Source organism: Vulpes lagopus, chromosome 11 (genome assembly GCF_018345385.1).
Source record: "Vulpes lagopus strain Blue_001 chromosome 11, ASM1834538v1, whole genome shotgun sequence".
NCBI classification, from domain to species: domain Eukaryota; kingdom Metazoa; phylum Chordata; class Mammalia; order Carnivora; family Canidae; genus Vulpes; species Vulpes lagopus.
In genome coordinates, this window is record NC_054834.1 from 75,832,429 (window position 1) to 75,850,656 (window position 18,228).

Consider the following 18,228-nt stretch of genomic DNA (forward strand, 5'->3'; position numbering starts at 1 on the left):
CTTTCTGTGTGTCTCGCTTGAATAAATCACTGCAATTCATTTTTTTTAATTAATTAATTTATTTTTTAAATTTTTATTTATTTATGATAGTCACAGAGAGAGAGAGAGAGGCAGAGACACAGGCAGAGGGAGAAGCAGGCTCCATGCACCGGGAGCCCGATGTGGGATTCGATTCCGGGTCTCCAGGATCGCGCCCTGGGCCAAAGGCAGGCGCCAAACCGCTGCACCACCCAGGGATCCCAATCACTGTAATTCAATTGTTAACTCCGGAGTAGGTTGAGGGAAACTTAAAATTATTACGTTAAGCAGATCTGGATCAATTCTCTTTACTACCATCACTAGTATAGAAATCCTTGTTTAAATGTCAGGATGAAAGCCCTGCCCTATGCAAGCTGTTGTAGCTTCCCAGGACCCCCAGGGTAGGATTATAATGAATAGCGATAAAAACAAACAAATAGCGTGCAAGCTCTGTGCACATTTAACTTTTGAATAGCAAATGCCTGGGAGCACCTGGGTGGCTCAGTTGATTGATTAGGTATCAAACTCTTGGTTGGGGCTCCTGTGAGATAATGTCGGCATGGAGTCTGCTTAAGATTCTTTCCCTCTCTTTCTCCCCCTCTGCCCCCCACCTCACACATGGATGCTCTCTCTCTTTCTCTAAGATAAATAGTAAATAAAATCTTTAAAAAGATAATAATTGCCTATAGCTAGAAATCTAGTCTGGAAGGTGAAGAGGAGGGGTGAAGGGGCTTTTAAAGACAAGTGCAGGGGTCTCGTGAGTGACAGGCAATGTTTTCATTTGCCCCATTTAAAGGAGGAAAGGGTGCTCTTAAGTAAAATCTTTAGGGAATACCTTTGGAAGAAAACTGGGAAAGATCTATAGAGCTGTAGCTATATATAACTGTGAATATATATATATATATATATATTCACAAGAGAGCTTTGGGAAATTGAAATACCAAAGCCTGACAGCTGTGAAACCTGCTTTCGAAGGGAGAGTTTCTTGAGGCTAAGTAAGAGGATTGTAACTTGAGGATACAGTTCTAGATGCCTTTTTAAAAGGCATATGTGTTTACCCAGTCTGGAGAGGAAATTCTGACATAATTTTAATTTTAAGAGGAACAGCCTTTCTGATTCAGCTATACATTTTGTGTATTACCTTTATAATTGTCAAAGAAAAGTAACAGAACTCTTCATCCTGGAACAACAGCAAGCAGGGGAAAAAACCTTGCTTTTTTTTTTTTTTTTTAAGACTTTGCTTTAATTAAATTGCTGTTCATTAAGCAATAAAATACTAAGTATTTTATTTATTTGCATATATAAATATCTGTTTTTAAGATATCTAGAGGACTTTTCTATTTGATTCTTCTAAAGTACAGTGTTAGTTGAGATTGTTTAAAGTTACTGTTTTGATAAGAGAAGTCTTGTTTTTCTCCCTGGTGAGATACATTTTGTCATGCATATGACAAGAGCATCAACTAGCACTTGGTGGCAGCATACCCAAGTGTAGGCTTTGTCCTACTAATTCGTAAACAAAGAACTGGAAGGTTGAGGGTGCCACCCAATCACTGGAATGGCCACGGCCTGCAGACCACAGTTCTGCGCTGGCCTGTTCTAAGACTCTCACCCCTTATCTTCCTGTAAACCTTACGTATCCAGGAAAGGCCTCGTCCTCAGTGGGTGTGTACAAGGTACTGGCCACAGCCAGATGCCTCACATGTACAAGCATCCTCGTTCCAGGCCTCAAGTGGGAGGCAGAGGAGGTATCCTCTCTGACAGATGACAAAACAAGCTGTTTACACACGCCTTTGTCATCCATCCAAGGGCACATGGCATCATCAGCCTTGTCCAGAATCTTAGGGGTGCAGGGAAGGCTTTGAAAACCTGAGCATTTCCAACAAACATGTCCACGCCCACCTCACCTGTGCCTGTGGTGTCCTCAAGAGCCAGGCTGTGCCTAGGCTTCTTGTTTCCTGGCAGGGTGAATGGGGTGGTGAGGAGCATAGTGGCTGTTCCTTTACTTGGCAACCTGAGAGGCAGGTCCACTCTTTTCACTTCATTAACAATAAACAATAAACCATTAACAGTAAACCAATAAACAATAACTCCACCTGCCCAATCACTACAGCAGCCTCTCCACCCCCCATTTTCCTATTCCTTCTCCCCAAGGCAGAGGGACTTTTTTTATCCTATGCTCAGATTTTGTCCCTCCTCTGCTCAAATCCTTCCCCTGCCTGCTGGATGCTCCCTGTATCTTCCAGAGTTAGAGCCAGAGATCTCCAGGGGCTTATAAGCTCTGCATGAGTGGCCCACGAGACTCTCTGCCCCCATCACCTACTCCTCCCCTGCCCCTATCAATCCCCCAGCACACCAGCATATTCCCACTACCCCTAACCCATTCTTTGCTGTCACCTTCCTCTCTTTGATTCTTTGTTCAAATTCCCAATGTCTCAAAAAAATTTTTTGTTGCTGTTCAAATGCCTTATTAAGGCCCACCCCAACCACACTTTTTAAAATTGAAACTCCTTGGGATGCCTGGGTGGCTCAGCGGTTAAGCGTCTGCCTTTCGCCCAGGGCGTGATCCTAGAGTCCCGGGATTGAGTCCCATGTGGGGCTCCCTGCATGGAGCCTGCTTCTCTCTCTGCCTTTATCCCTGCCCCTCTCTCTGTGTGTCTCTCACGAATAAATGAGTAAAATCTTAAAAGAAAAAATTTGAAACCCCTTAATCCCCACCCACATTCCCCAAATAATTTACTTAGCTCTGCATACCCCAAGACAGTTAAGGCCTTCTGCCAGTCCGTGTGTGTGTGTGTGTGTGTGTGTGTGTGTGTATTTTTTTTTTTTTAAGATTTTATTTATTTATTTATTCATGAGATACAGAGAGAGGGAGGCAGATACACAGGCAGAGGGAGAAGCAGACTCCATGAAGGGAGCCTGATGTGGGACTCAATCCCAGGACCCCAGGATCATGCCCCAAACCAAAGGCAGATGCTCAACCACTGAACCACCCAGGCGTCCCTGCCGGCCTATATAATTTTCTTAAGTTGTTACATTTATTCTCCCCTACCCCTCCTTCCATCCTAGGATGGAAGCTTCACAAGGACAAGGATATGGATTTTTTTCCAGTTTTATTGCAAAAAATTGACTGTATATATAATAATTCACAGTGTAAGTTTCTGGTATATAGCATGAGGGTTTGATTTATGTATCTTCCAGAGTTAATAATATCCATCTAATATCCGTCTTCTCATTTAAATACAATTTAAAAAAAAAGAAAAGGGAAAAGGAAAAAAATTCTTCCTGTGATGAGAACTCTTAGGATTTATTCTCTTAACTTGCCTATATCTCATGCAGCACTGTTAGCTATAGGTCTGGGGTCACACATTACATCCCTAGTACTTAGTTATCTTGCAACTGGAAGTTGGTATCTTTGGACCACATTCCTCCATTTCCCCCTCCCCTGATCATCCACATCTGGTATTGGATCTGGATTTTTTTAAAATGATTTTTTAAAAAATATTTTATTTAGGGGGTGCCTGGGTGGCTCAGTCGGTTGGGCATCTGCCTTCGGCTCAGGTCCTGATCTCAGGAGTCCCACATCAGAGCTCTCTGCTCATCAGGGAGTCTGCCTCCTCTGCCTCTCACCCCTGTACCCCCTCATGCTCTCTCTCTCTCAAAGAGAGACGAGCAGACTCCCTGCTGAGCAGGGAGCCTGATGAGGGGCTCAATATCAGAGCCCCAAGATCAGGACCTGAATCCAAGGCAGATGCTTAACCATCTCAGCCACCCAGGTGCCCCTATTTTTTTTTCTTTTTCTTTTTTTTTTAAATTTTTATTTATTTATGATAGTCACAGAGAGAGAGAGAGAGGCAGAGACACAGGCAGAGGGAGAAGCAGGCTCCATGCACCGGGAGCCCGATGTGGGATTCGATTCCGGGTCTCCAGGATCGCGCCCTGGGCCAAAGGCAGGCACCAAACCGCTGTGCACCCAGGGATCCCTTTTTTTTTTTTTTTTTTAATTTTTTAAATTATTATTATTTTTTTTTCTTTAAACAAATATCTCCCAGAACCTAGAGCAGGGCTGCCACATAGTAGATACTCAGTAAATATCTGCTGAGTCAAAGAGACAGAGGTGGAGGTCCATTAAGTGCTTCCTAGCTGTTATTAGCCTTGTTCTTAACTATCAGGCTTCTTGACCTCCAGACCAAGGCAGGCTTGGCCCCCACCTCTGCTGCTGAGATCTGACAGATACCAACTCCCAGACCAAGCCAACACTGAAAAGGGCATCTCCTGTGTACGTCCCTACCCCCAGTTGTGCAGCGGGGGAGCTGAGGCCTACAATGGGAGCCGGGCAGATGGCAGGGCCAGGAGAGGGCCAAGGCCTCCCGTGCCTGGATACCCACCCTCAGTTCGAAGTCCCCTTGCCTGATAGAAAGCCTCCTCTGTTGTCTCAAATGGCAGTCTCTGGCTACAAGGTGATCATCTCCCGGAAGGCCTCAGGCTGGCCCCAGCCTCCAGCCACAGCAAGAGGGGCCCAGGAAGATGGGTTATCACAGTCTTTCACTGGCTATATGGGAAAACTGGGCCCCAGGGCCTGAGTGGCTTAGATGTTGAGTGCCTGCTTTAGGCCCAGGGTGTGATCCTAGAGTCCTGGGGTCAAGTCCCACGTTGGGCTCCCTGCATGGAGCCTGCTTCTTCCTCAGCCTGTGTCTCTCTCTCTCTCTGTGTGTCTCATGAGTGAATAGATAAAATCTTAAAAAAAAAAGAAAAAAAACTGGGCCCCAGAGAGGGCACCTGGCTGCCCAAGGCCTCGTGCCTGTGGCACATGAGCTGCAGATGGATCCGGTTTTCTTGGGAGCCTTTCCTGACCATTGTTCTGCATGGGGATCCCCTTTCAGCCCAGGACCTGTGGGAGGCCCCATCTTCATAGGTGCCTCATTTTTCCCCCCTCAGACCCATAGCAGGTTTCCTCCACAGGAAGGGGGAACGTGCCTTGTCCTCCCGAGGGTACTCTGTGCCCTCATTATTTCTGCTCCGGAGCCAGGAGCCGTGAGTTGGATCCAGAGGAGTGTGAAGGTAAGAGAACCTCTCAGCCTGATTCTGCCATGTCCTTGCCCCGGGCCGAGTCCCTTCCTCTCTCCGAACCTTAATTTCCCCACAGATACAGCAAAGAGACTGGATGGCCAGTCTAGAATCTTCTGACCATGACTTGTCAAAGATCTTGGTGCCCTTGGTGCAGCACCTGGGATGGGTCAGCTAGGCAAGCACTCTCTCGTCTTCTGTTTGGGAGACACCGGCCACACTGAAGTGGGCTTTTGTGTCCTACCCCTCTCCAGCCCTCCGGGCTCTTGCTCGTGACCCTGGCTGGCTGTTTCCCTCCACCAGCCTCCAGGTAAGGCCTTCTTGCCTCTCTGAGCCTTTGTAGGAAACCACACCAAAGCCAAAATGAGGGAGAGCCATTTGAGGAGTGAAAAGCCTCCCTCAAAGGTCAAGGTGACAGTCCTTCCTCTCCAGTATCTAGGATCTTAGCAGGGTACCCAGCCTGGGCTTCTCTGCCATCTGCAGTGGACAGTGGAGTGGTGACATCACAAGGGAGAGCCAGCCAGGGACACTGGGCCAAGAGGGAACTTGCTGATGGCTGCTTTCTCTCTTTCTTTTTAAAAAATATTTTATTTTTATTTATTTTGAGAGAGAGAAAGAGTGTGTGTGTGTGTGGGGGGGGTTGGGGGAAGGGCAGAGAGAGGCAGAGAGAGAGAGAGAGAGAGAGAATTTCCAGCAGACTCCTCTCTGAGCACAGAGCCTGATGTGGGGCTTGATCCCATGATCCCAAGATCATCACCTGAGCCGAAACCATGAGTTGGACACTCAACCCACTGAGCCACCCAGTGGGTGACTGCTTTCCATATGTGGTTTCATCGAGACTGCTCTGGCAAAAGAGGGTATTATCCTCATTTTACAGACAAGGAAACTGAGACCCAAAGAAACCATGGGCCATGTCTAAGGTCGCACAGCTGGAAGTGGCAGTGCAGGGATTTGAACCTTAGACTGCCTGGGACTAGGACCACCTGGAAAACCCAGGAGCTGTGGTCACCAGGGTCACATCCTGCAGAACCCTGGGCGGCTTGCTGACTCTAGACTCTAGCACTCAGTTGTTTATTATTTATACTCCCTGACCACTTCCAAAAGTTTGAATCAGTTTCCTGGAAAGATGTGTATGTGAAAGGAATAGCCGAGAATCAGCAGCACAAGGCTTTGGGGGCAGCCGAGGGCCCGGCAGGAAGAAGGATGGACACATATAGCAGCTCCTACTAACAACCGATCAGTGACAGCGTCACAGAACCCTGGGGAAGTCACCTGGTTCCTGGGAAGCCTGGATATTTGCAGATTGCAGCTTGTGGAGCACTCACAGGGTACTGTGCTGAAGTGAAAGTCAGTCCTTTCCTCCCCCTGCCCTGGGGAGTCCCCACAATGTCACGGCCCTAATCCCTGCACAGCATTCATTTCATCTGGAGTCTTCCCCTTGCCCAGCCTCTGCTTTCTCACCCATGGGTCCCTGTGAAACAATGGAAAGAGGGTGTAGGGTCGGTGTCAGAGACACATGGGGGCATTGAGTCCATCCCACCTGGGGATGCAACTCAGCGAAGGGATATACTATAGTAGCAGCTTCCTCATATCCGAATTTGAGCCAAGGTGGTGGCATCAGCCCAGTATCCGTTCCCTCTTCTCCTGCCAACAGCCTTTGGGGGTTGCCCTTCCCTCACCCCTAGTCCCTAGGGCTGACCCTTCCTCCTAGGCTCCAGGATGGGCCGGGGACCCCAGCCTTGCCTATCTTACTTTATCTCCTGGCCACAGTAACTGATCAGGAATAGCTACATGATTTAAACCAAACCAAGTTCTGGCTCTTTGTTGGGAAAGTGGCAGAGGTGGAGGGATGCACTCTCCTCATGGTCATCTTACTAGAACAGTGAGGATGAGACACTGGCTCTTGAGGAAATTGTTTGGGCATTGTGATCCAGCTGTACATGAAGCTGGTACACTCTAGACTTGTCTGTCAGTAACTTAAGCTTGAGTTTAGATCATTTAGAAAACAAAGAATTCTCCTATTGATGATACTCCTTTATAAGCATGAGAAATTTTGAGCAATTTTCATCAAATATTAAGTGCTTCTGCTTACACATGGGCACCAACACTCTTTTCCCACAAAAAATATATTATATTGGAAAAAAAAAAGTCATCCATCATGTACTCCACCATTTTTTTTTCTTAATAATGAAATAAAATACAAGCCTTTGGTTGGGTGAACAAAAATTTATCAAATATTTATTGAGTGCCTTTGTTAGAAGTTTAACAGATGTTTATGTGACTCTCTGTTGCCGGGCACTGTTCTAGCCCTTTGCAACTACTACTTCATCAAATCCTTATATTATTATGCCCATTTGACAGAGGGGCATGAAGAGTTAAATGACTTGCCCAAGATCAAGTTCCAGGTCCCAGGATGGAGCCTGTCCACCCTCTGATGTCCTTGCTAAAGAGTTTCTTCAGTGGAAAGATCTCCCCAGTAGGAAGTGCCCTCTGGGGCCATAGACTCCCTGTCCCACCCTGCCAGCTGACCTGCTGGGTGTGTGTCTTATACCCCGGTGGGTTGTGGGCTTGTACCAGCTGAGGTTTAGCTCTTAAGTTGCAAGTGGGAAGTCGATAGCCTCAGTCCCACCAGCAGCCTCTTGGCCTCTTTCTCTGCTATACACCAGCTGAAGCTCCCCCGAGAACACCAGGCCTCAAATAAGGGGTACACAGGGTGGGGAGACCTAGAAAGAGAATCCTCATTCCTGGACATCTGGAGATCCCCAGCATCTCTCCAAACCTGGAAGGTGTGGAAAGGAACTGGGATGGGGCTTCTCCCAACCAGCTGTGTGACTGCATCCTCACTGTGCCTCAGTTTCCTCACCAGTAAAATAAGGAGGTTGGTCAAGGAGAGATCCCCCCACCCCAGGAAGCCAGGGCAGGCCCAGTAGGAATGAGTAATTCAGAAATTTCTTTACTCATCAAGAAGGCTTTTGGGGTTTCTGGCAAGCTGTCTGCAGAACTTGTATTCATTTATTCATTAGCTGAACACCTATTATGCGGAGGCAGTGTTTGAAACCCTGGGGATACTTCAGAGGGTGAGAAGGGTAATGACTTTATTGCCCAAGAGCTCACTCTGTAACTCTGGTTTAGGGAGGCCTCCCAGCCTTCACCCTTGGGGGCTGCTGGCTTTAAACTGGATGATCAGGAGCACCTGGGTGGCTCAGTGATTGAACATCTACCTTTGGCTCAGGTCATGATCCCTGGGTCCTGGGATCGAGTTCTGCATTGGGCTCCCCGCAGGAAGCCTGCTTCTCCCTTTGCCTATTGCTTTGCCTCTCTCTGTAGGTTTCTCATGAATAAATAAAATCTTAAAAAATAAAAAATAAAAAAAATAAACTGGAGGATCAGGCCCTTCCGCACTGCCTGTGGACAAGAGAGGTGTGTCCTCCCTCTAGCCCTGCCGCCTCCCTCCAGGCCACCTGGCTTTAGTCTCTCCAGGCATTAGTCTCATCACCTTCTAAGTAAGAGGTTGGACCGCATGACCCCGAAGCCTGCCCTGCCAGCATGGGAGGCTGTCCACCCCTTGGGGAAGCCATGCACAGCCATTCATGGTTAAACATTACCCATCCCGTGTCCCTCATCCCTGCCACTCCTCAGGGAGAGCAAGCCATAAACGCTGCCTCCTCCAGACTTCCTCCAGGGCTGTAGCCTCCTGAGAGGGGCCACAGGCACACTTGCTGACTGTGTCCTTTCCACCCAAAGCTAGAGTCTGCAGAGGAAAAGACGGGAGGTCCAAGCCTGGGGCTGGGGGCTGAGGTGGAGAATAATTGGGCCCTAGCCACTGGCCCCCTGCCACACAGATTCTTTTTTTCTTGGTTGTATCGTGTGTGGCTTCTCCAGATCCTTCCCTGTGGAGCTCATGGACTGGTTTAATGAGTCCCTTAGGTACCTGCCTCAGGCAAGATGACCTGGCCCTCTTGGTTTCCGAGAAACAAAAATCATCCAGAGAAATCGAGGCAGCCCACTGAATGGGGGTGCTCCACTGTAGTCTCTGCTCCCAGGCTCCTTTCAAGCAAGGAGGGCCAGGCCCAATTGTTATGCCAAATCCACCCACCTGGGCATTTAAAATGATGAGCCTTCGTTAATCCTGTGTTCCCACAAATCTCACTACTGGGAACGGATTCTAGGGGGAAGCACTTTACAATATACAAAGTGCTTCTTCTCAGCTCATTTTTTTTTAAAGATTTTATTTATTTATTCATGAGAGACACAGAAAGAGACAGAGGCAGAGACACAGGCAGAGGGAGAAGCAGGCTCCATGCAGGGAACCCGACATGGGACTCGTTCCTGAGTCTCCAGGATCATGCCCCGGGCTGAAGGTGGTGCTAAACCGCTGAGCCACTGGGGCTGCCCGACTCATTCTTTTCCATCTTCAAAACAACTTTGTAAAATGGGTACGGTCTCTTTGTCATCTACAGTGTACATGTGACAACGTTGAGGCTCCTGGTCATCGACCTTTAAGTGCCAAGTATCAAAGTCAAGTCTGACTCTAAAGCCCAGAGCAGTTGCCTGCCCAATTCTAGGCAGAATAAGCCAGTGGTCACTCTCCATGCCCTGCTCAGGACAGACATCACTAATCAATCATGGCATGGCAGATGCTGCCACTCACCTGCAGGGCTCTTTCCTAAGAAGCTCCAACGCAGCAGCTGTGAACTCCTCCACATAACATTGCAGGACACCATTACCTATCGGAAGATCACATCTACACTATTTGCCATCCCTGTGATCTCACAGCATCAGCCATGAGCCCTGAGGATTCAGGCACTATCCCCAGGTGCTCTAGTCACCAGACCACGGAACCCTGGGCACTGCACATCTAGTTACTATGTTCCAACTGGGGTTACTGGCTCCTCTGTCTCCCAAACAGATGTCCCGTCCAAGCATGGTCTCTGTTAGAGAAAACACCATGCAGGTTTGCCGGAGGTTTCAGGCCTTGCTGGGTCGTTAATAGAGGTTTTTATTAGGAAACAGTTCAGGTATACCCCAACATGTGGATAATAATATTACCATAGAGTTTAAGCTACAAAACACCACAGACATAACTGAAATCCCTGTGTGTCCCCCTTGGTGCACCCTGCCCCACACCACCACATTTTGAATTTTGTATTTCTCATTCACATGCATATTTTTAAGACTTTTATTACATATATACATATCCATATTACTAAACCCTACAGAAATGATGTTGTTCAGATCTCGTTGCAGCTTGTGATTTTCAAACAACTGGACATGACAGACTCTCAGGCATGATGCTAAGTGCACCTTTGAATTGCCCACCAGATCAAAATTGCAAATATTTGTTGAATTCTTTTTTTTTTTTAATTTATTCATTCGAGAGAGAGAGAGAGAGAGAGAGAGAGAACATAAGCAGGGTGAGCAGCAGAGGGAAAGGTAGAAACAGACTCTTTGCTGGGCAGGGAAGCCAATGCAGGGCTCCACCTCAGAACACTGGGATTGTGACCTGAGCCCTTTGCAGGTCTAGACTGCAGCCACCCAGGCGCCCCTGTTTGTTGAACTTTTATTTTGCACCAGGCATAGTTGCAAGTGCCTTGCCTGCCTCAACTCACTTCATGTTCACAACAGAATTATTTTCATCCCCACTTTATAGATTTGAAAACAAAGGCATAGAAAGGTGAAATTATGTACCCAAGTCACATAGCTTGGAAGCTGTTCTCCTAACTGCTAGACATCACTCTCTCTACTGCTGCGTGGTCTGTTGAATGAAAACACAGTAATTTATCCATCTGTTCTCCTATTTAAGGGGCATTGCTTATTTTTGCACACTCGCCTCAACATGGGCTCAGAGGGTTTGGAGGTGGTTGTATTATCTTGCTTGGTTCCTACATGAAGCTGTGAGTAGATATTTGTGCCATCCCCCTACATCCTTCAGAGATGAGGAAACTAAGACTCAGGTTGAATCACATTCTCAAAACAGCACAGCTCCAACGGGCCAGAGATGGGCTGTGAACCTGGATTCCTATAATTCCAGAGCCCAGAGGCTCTCCCATGTCCCACATGAGCCCTCGGTTCCCCATCAGCTTTGCCTCTTGGCTCTGCACCTGGCAGCCTGCCCTCCCTCCCCCAGAACACCCTCCTGGTAACAGGATTTTGGTGTCCCCTCCCCTGGCCATTCTCCCTTGTTGTTCTCCTTTCAGAGAAGGGGCCCAACCGGAAGGCCAGTTCGTGTTAGGAAATTCCAGCCACGTGAGCCAACCCGAGCCAGGGATTCTGAGCAGCCAGTGGCTTTAGAAGAAACTGAAACTGGGTTTGCTGGGGGCGGAGTGGTCACCAGGGATTTAAAAGAGCTGCCACTTCCTTGGGCCCCCAGAGGGCACTGGGAGGTCACAGTGACAGAGGGATACCTGAATCGAGCCTCTGCGCACCCCCTGCCTGAGCCATGCACCTCTGCAGGGACAATGAGCTTCTGCCCAGGACGGTGAGTACAGGGAACCAGGGACAGGGGATGAGAAGGGGCCAAATATCCCCAGTTCCCAGGCAGGGAGGGATGTGGTCAGAGCTAGTCCCTGCTCTGTACATAGAGGCGGTGTGACCGTGGGCTCCACATACCCCCTTTCTGGGCTTCAGTTTCTCCAGGTGATTGAAATGAGGGCTTTCTGGCTCTCAAATTGCATAGCCAGCCTCCAGTGTAGAATGCAGTCTCCTGAATAATGTGTCTCCTAACCCTAACCCTTCCCTCATTGCCCTTATGGGAGCATTCTCTCCCCTCCCCAAATTCTCCATCTTGGCTCCCCTTGGAGGCCCTGCTCCTCATCTAGGACCCAAAGACCAGAAGCCCACCCCTTGCTATCCACTGCAAGTCTTTCCCCCAGACTCTAGTGTCTTGGCACTTCCAGCACCTGGAATGGGCCTGTTGTGACCATGAGCAGCATAGGGTTTTCAGCCAGGGAGGTCAAGGTCTTGCCTGAGCTCCCTACAGTCAGAATACAGCCCCAGAGTGACATAGAGGAGGGGGATTTGGACTGTGACGTCTCCAACATTCTCTCTTGCCTGACCTTCCAAAACTTTGGGCATTTAGGTTAAATATTTTGTGTAAGTTTCATGGATCTCCTAATGTGGGGTCCTGGGAATCGGGAGGGCACTGCTGGGAAGCTCTGAGTCCACTCATGCATTTTTGCCTGTTTTATTTGCTCTTCTGTCCCCCTAGCTCAGCACCTGGCACATAGTAGTTGCTGAATAAATATTCATTGAGTAACTGAATATCAGCTTTGGGTCAGAGCTGAGCACGGGCTCATGGAGCTGAACCAGACCATGGCCCTACCCTTAATGATAAGCTCGTGGCTGCTTTATGGCTCGTGGCTGCTTTATGGCCCGTGAGGAAGGCACCAGTGCCTCTCAGTACAGATGAGGCAGCTGGGCTCAGAGAAGGGAGTGATTTTCCCAGAGCCAGATGGCTGCTAAGGAGAGTGTGGGTGTCAAGTCAGTTCTGTCTGCGTTCCCATTGAGCCTTTGGGCTTCTCCGTTTGTCTTTCCCCATCATGAGCTGTAAGCAGGACGTGTGGGTGAGGCAGGTGTTTCCACAAAGGTGTGCCACGCGAGCGATGCTGCATGTGGGTGCCCAGGGAGCCGCCAGAGGAGACCTCTAGGAGAAAGGAGACCTTCAGGGAATTGAACTGGGAAGGGTGTAGCTTTACAGATGGCTTGGAAATACGGTGCAAGCACCTGCCAGGACCCCTGAGCCCTCTGCCTCACACCCTGCAGGACCCTGAGGAGCATCAGAGGCTGAAGAAGAAACAGAATAACCGCGCAGCCGCCCAACGCAGCCGGCAGAAGCACACAGACAAGGCAGATGCCCTGCACCAGGTGGGGTCCTTTCCCTACCCTGTCTCCCCTTACCTGGCCTGGTCCCCTCTTCTCCATCCCTAACTCCATGTGAGCAGCTCCCCCTCCATTGCTGTATGTTTCCAGGTCACCTGAGTTTGAGAGAGGTGCTGACATGCACTGGGCTCTGGGGACACAGAGGTGTGTCTGCGGCCCAGCCCTGTACTTGAGGCGCCCCAGATCTAGGGAGAGGAGACAAGCATGCACCTTATGAGAAACTGGTTCAGGTTAAGATGGGCTGGCTTTAGAGTCCCAGCCGTGGCACTTGTAGCTACAAGTCACTTCCTTCGCTGAGCTTCACTGTCCTCATCCAAAAAACCAGAACAATAATCCTTGCCCACTGGCAGGACCCTCATGGAGGCTAAAGGAGGTAAAAGAGCCCAGTGGGGGCGCAGGAGGGCTCCACTATACTTGCCTCTTAACCTTGTATGGTAACTTGACCTTGGATGGTAACCTGACCCTTGGAGCTTTTCTTCTTCCTCTGGGCAGAGAGAAAGGACATCACTGGTTCCATCCCAGGGAAAGGATTAAGAGCTGGGCTTAGGACCTGGCCCTTGGGAAGGCTGCATACGCCTTAGCGCCTTAGTTTATAAGTGAAATTCCCAGCCCTCCATGCCTAAGGCTCTGTGCTGTCTGCGAGGCCCCCCATCCACCCTCCTCCCCTAACAGCCCACTTCCTCTTCTCCCTGTTCTTTCACTGAGCAAGCACATCCAGCCCAGGGCCTCTGCAGAGACTCTTCCCTCTATCCTCAGACCACAGTCTGGCTAGATCCTCCCTTCTTTCCAGCTGTTTGGTTTAAACATTACCTCTGCAGAAGTGCCTTTCTAAGCCACGTGATCTAAAGAGCTGGGTACTTATTACTCTGCTCTACTTTTCTTCTTAGGCCTGAACTTTGATTACATGTGTAGAGGTCCGTTGCTTGTCTTCCTCACCAGACTGGAAGTGCCATGAAGTCAGGGAACTATCTGCTCCTGCTCTTTCCTTTTCCCCATTACCTGAAACAGTGCCCAACAAAGAGAAGGAACTCAGTCATGCCCTGTGGAGCAGATGCTGGTGTCAAAAGAAAGTGCTCTAGGAGCACATAGGTGGGGCAACACACAGGTAGTGGCATCAGAGTGATGACAGAGAGGGAGTCTGAGCTGGTCTTGAAGGTTGCATAGGAGTTTTCCAAAGGATTGAAGGTAAGAAAAAGCATTGCCAGCAAATGAAGTAGGGTTGGCCTGGACACAAGGAAGCAGCACCTGGTACACTGTATGAGTGAGGACCAGGATAATGCCTGCCTGGCAGGGGTAGAGACTTCATGCATTCATGTGATCATTCCTTCTGGAAAGGCCTATTGAGTGTCTCCTGTGTGACAGGTACAGTTCTAAGCATCCGTGATACATCTGTGAACGCAGCAGACAAAAGCGTACCCCACACTCTCTAGGGCTTGTATTTTCATTGGGGAGCCAGACAGACAAATAAATTATCCATGAGGGATTGGGGAATGTCAGCTGGTGATAAGTGGTGTGGGGCCAAAATGCAGCAGGGACGAGGCAAGGGAGGGAGGAGAGATGGAAACCTAACTGGGGGGAGGCCTTTCCTGAGGAGGTGACCTGTGAGCAGCCTGGAGGTGACAAATGAATGAAGGAGGGAACCATCAAGTGATTCCGTTTCTGCAGGTAAATTGAAGCCTTTGAAAAATTTAGGTGATTGGTGACCTAGTGATAATGTTTTAAAAACATCATTCCCCTTGCAGAGACCAGCCTGGAAGTTGGGCTGCTAATGGCTTTGAGGCCTGTTAGAACTTTGAGTTAAAAAAAAAAAAAAAAAGAACTTTGAGTTCATGCCCTAAGCAACATTTTTATGTAAAATACCCTTGTGGGTTCTCTGTTTAAAAACTGTCCTGGAAGGGCTCAGTCAGATAAGCATCTGGCTCTTGGTTTCGGCTCAGGCCATGATCTCATGGCTTGTGAGGCAGAGCCCCGCATGAAGCCTGGAGTCTAGGGCCCTGTGCTAGACAAGGAGTCAGCTTGAGATTGCGTTTCTGCCCCCCCCCCCCCCCCCACGCACGCACACACGCAGTCTCTCTCTCTTTCTCAAATACATGAAAAAAATAAAAAAATAAATAACAATTGTCCACAAAAGGGATGAGGTTGGGAAGGGAACCAGAGGAAGTCATTCATCCTTAGTTGCTGTGGAAAAAAAGTTCTTTCATTGCTGTCAGTATAAATGGTTGTTTTGAGCTGCATGCTAACTCTCAGTGGGTTCTCAGAACCTGGAGTCCAGAAGAACAGAGCTTACCAGATGCTGATTCAGGGGTGCCAAATAGAACATACCAGTGCTGCCACCCTGTGAAATACTACTCTGGGCTCCTCCCACAGTGCCTCAGTGAATAAGTTCTGGGCACTGGGGAGGTCTGATAGTGGCATGAAGCAGCCTAAAGGTGTGCAAGACAGAATGACCTCTAAGTTATGACAAGGTCAGGATTAGGCCAGGGGAGAAGGTGCTGGCAGAGTGTCCAGGCAGAGGAGATGGGAAATGTGGTGAGGAAGCAGAGTTCATTTGAGGGACAGAAAGTTAAGGGGAGCTGGAAAAGTCAGAGAGATCAAGCTGGTGGTGTGAGCTGGGGCAGCTGTGCCCAGGGAGGCGGGGAAGCCTTTAAAGGACTTTAATGTTCAGTTGATGATATAATTGCCAAATGGTTCCTCTGGGCCAAGAAAACAGAGTGGTTTCAAAGGCGCCCCAGTTAGGAGGCTGGTGGGGTTCTCAGGTGAGTGGAGTTGGCTGGCTTGGTAGAGACCAGCTGGCTTAGGGAACTGGTGGCAAGGATGCACAGCAGGCCAATCTGAGCCCTGGTAGAATGGCCTGGTAGAATGGCCTCAGGGGTAGAATGGACAGGGTGGGCTGGGTAGTTGTGCAGAGTTGGCCAGAGAGGAGTCAAGGGGCCCTAGTTCAGACATTTGGATGGCAGCAGTATCTTTCCCCCTAGGTTAAGGACTCTGGAGACAGGGGACAGGACTCATGCTGGGCTCTGGATGCTGGCTGACATCCCCTTCCCCACCCATCTGCTTCTGCCCCCAGCAGCACGAGACACTGGAGAAACACAACCATGTGCTGCGGAAGGAGATCCAGGCCCTGCAGACGGAGCTGCTGTGGTGGAGCCGGACCCTGCATGCCCATGAGTGCCGGTGCCGGATGGACTGTGCCACCTGGCTGGCTCCAGTGACCCCTGGCCGCTGGGCCCAGACCCAACAGCCCCCGGACCCTGTGCCCCATGGACAACATGGCTGCCAGGAGCAGCTGGGCCTGTTTCAGACCCCAGTCTCTTCTCCCTTGGCTCACCGGCTCTCTCCAGATCCACAGCCTCATAGTTCACCTAGCCTCCCCCTGTCCCCTTTGCCCTCTCTGTCACTTGGCTCCACTGAGCTCACCGCACCTCCTGCCCAACTGTCCCCTAGCCCCATCCAGTCAGCCTCATCCACTGGCTCCAGCCTGCTGAGGCCTTCCTGCAATCTCGATACTCTACTGCCCAGCCCCTCAGCCCAACCCGCCCCTCTACAGCCCCCTGTGATGGAGCACCCCACCAGAGGGAAGCTGGGCCCTGACAGCCTCTCAGCTGCTCTGGGGCTGGCCTGCCTGGAGGGTGGGGAGCACAAACCAGCGTTATTGGCAGCAGACCAACAAGGGCTGGGTGTGGATCCCAGCCCCCACCTACTCTTGACCTTCCCCCTGCTCTCCTCTGCTCAAGTCTACTTCTAAGGCATCCCTGGGAGCTGAGCTAGCCCCTTCCTTGGGCTGAAGTGGCAGCCTCAGCACACAGGCATCTGCTCCCTTACCATTGGCAGTTGCCTTTCTTGGCTGACCAGCTGACCTGGCATTTCACCAGGAAAAGAAAGTCCTCACTGCTGCCCAGCACTATACCAGGCCCTGTCACAGCCATTATCTTATTTTGACTTCATGGTCATTCAAAATCCGGATTATCACTCCACTTTTTAGATAAAGGAGACAGTGGCCAGAGAAGCCATGTGACGTGCCCAAGGTCACACAGCCTTTTTTTGGACCTGAAATACTACCATCTCCTCCTCCTCCTGGTAGGATACCCTAGGAGTATCTCCTGGTCTAGGCACCCTAGGAGTTGAAGTCCTAGAAATTGGGGGCTGGTGTGAGAAGGTTTAAGTGCTGGGAGTGGGGAGGAGCTTTATCTTCTGGTTTGTGATTCCCAGGGCCACAGAGCCCGGCAGTTCCTGAAACCTCGCCCTAGCTGGGGCTAGTCCAGAGTTCAAGCCTGGATGGGGAGAGGCCAATCAGGAGCCCAGAAGTGGACTCTTTCTTCCCTAGCAGTGCTTTCAGTGCCAAGGAACTGAACCTGTGGGTTGGATTTGCTTAGAAGCCTGGAACAGTCTCCCCAGGGATTTCTGCAGGAGGGGCACCCATAGCCATACCAAGACCTCTGGGAGATTCTCCAGGGTCAGCTCTGAGGGCTATTTCCAAAGAGCCCCCTCCTTCTCCCAGGCTAGAGGTCAGCAGCAGTATCTGGTGGGGTGGGGGCATGGGGGACTGAGTTCTTTATAAGGGACCAGAGATGAGAAACTCTAATTCATCACCCAGATTTTCATACACCTGTAAACAAACACTATGCTAGTATTTGATACACTCCAGGATGCTGAGGACAAGTCTCAGCACACATGTTATAGCAAATAAAGTGTTTTCCAATTCTTTTTGCTTTGGTCAGTTCTTTAAAGCTCTGGTTGTACTCTGCACGGTTGAAACTGAAGAGCCTTTGAAAAAAGAGGGAATAGTCTAGAGTTTAGAGGTGGGCAATAAACTCTAGGAGGCCCCCTTCGTGGGCCTCCCAATCTAGGCCTCTCCTCATATTGCAAATGAGGAAGCTGAGGCCCAGAGACGGGATGGACGTGCCCAGGGCCACACAGCTAGAGCAGGTGTGATGGTTGCAGGATTGTGGAGGAAGCCAGAGCCAGGGTTACCACAGGTTCATGGAGAGCGGACTGATGGGAGAAAAGCCAAGGTGCTTTTGATTGGAAGTCAGCTGGAATCTGGGACAAGAGTTGATATAATGTACCATGGACCAGGACCCAACGAGGAGCAGGGTGTGTGTGTGAGGATATTGTGGTCTGGCTTGTGTCCACATACCCTAAAATTTATCAGATACTGTACTGTTTTACTTGGATTAACTCCAGGTTATGCCTCTACTCTGTGAGGTAGGTGTGGTTACTATTCCCACTGTTCAGGAGGGGAAACTGAGGCCTAGGAGTGTTAAGCAA

At 49.7% G+C, this 18,228-nt stretch overlaps 1 protein-coding gene across 3 annotated transcripts; it reads left to right on the forward strand.

Annotated features, from left to right (window-relative positions):
• Positions 1-4,750: 4,750 nt before the first annotated feature.
• Positions 4,751-17,664, forward strand: BATF2 (basic leucine zipper ATF-like transcription factor 2). Of its 3 annotated transcripts, none has more exons than XM_041723458.1 (4): positions 4,751-5,076; positions 11,280-11,560; positions 12,844-12,945; positions 16,031-17,664. In XM_041723458.1, the coding sequence occupies exons 2-4, from the start codon at positions 11,522-11,524 to the stop codon at positions 16,703-16,705; spliced, it is 816 nt and encodes a 271-aa protein (XP_041579392.1). In that variant the 5' UTR covers positions 4,751-5,076; positions 11,280-11,521; the 3' UTR covers positions 16,706-17,664. The 3 variants fall into 3 exon arrangements, with proteins under 3 accessions (XP_041579392.1, XP_041579391.1, XP_041579393.1); XM_041723457.1 differs by having other exon boundaries at positions 4,759-5,076; positions 16,028-17,664; XM_041723459.1 differs by lacking the exon at positions 4,751-5,076 and having other exon boundaries at positions 11,546-11,560; positions 15,936-17,664.
• The last annotated feature ends 564 nt before the right edge of the window (positions 17,665-18,228 follow it).

Bases quoted from the DNA above. Each gene is read 5' to 3' on its own strand.
- BATF2 (XM_041723457.1), top strand. From the start codon at position 11,522: ATGCACCTCTGCAGGGACAATGAGCTTCTGCCCAGGACG. The intron at 11,561-12,843 runs GTGAGTACAGGG...CACACCCTGCAG, and splicing joins ATGAGCTTCTGCCCAGGACG to GACCCTGAGGAGCATCAGAG. The intron at 12,946-16,027 runs GTGGGGTCCTTT...TTCTGCCCCCAG, and splicing joins AGGCAGATGCCCTGCACCAG to CAGCACGAGACACTGGAGAA.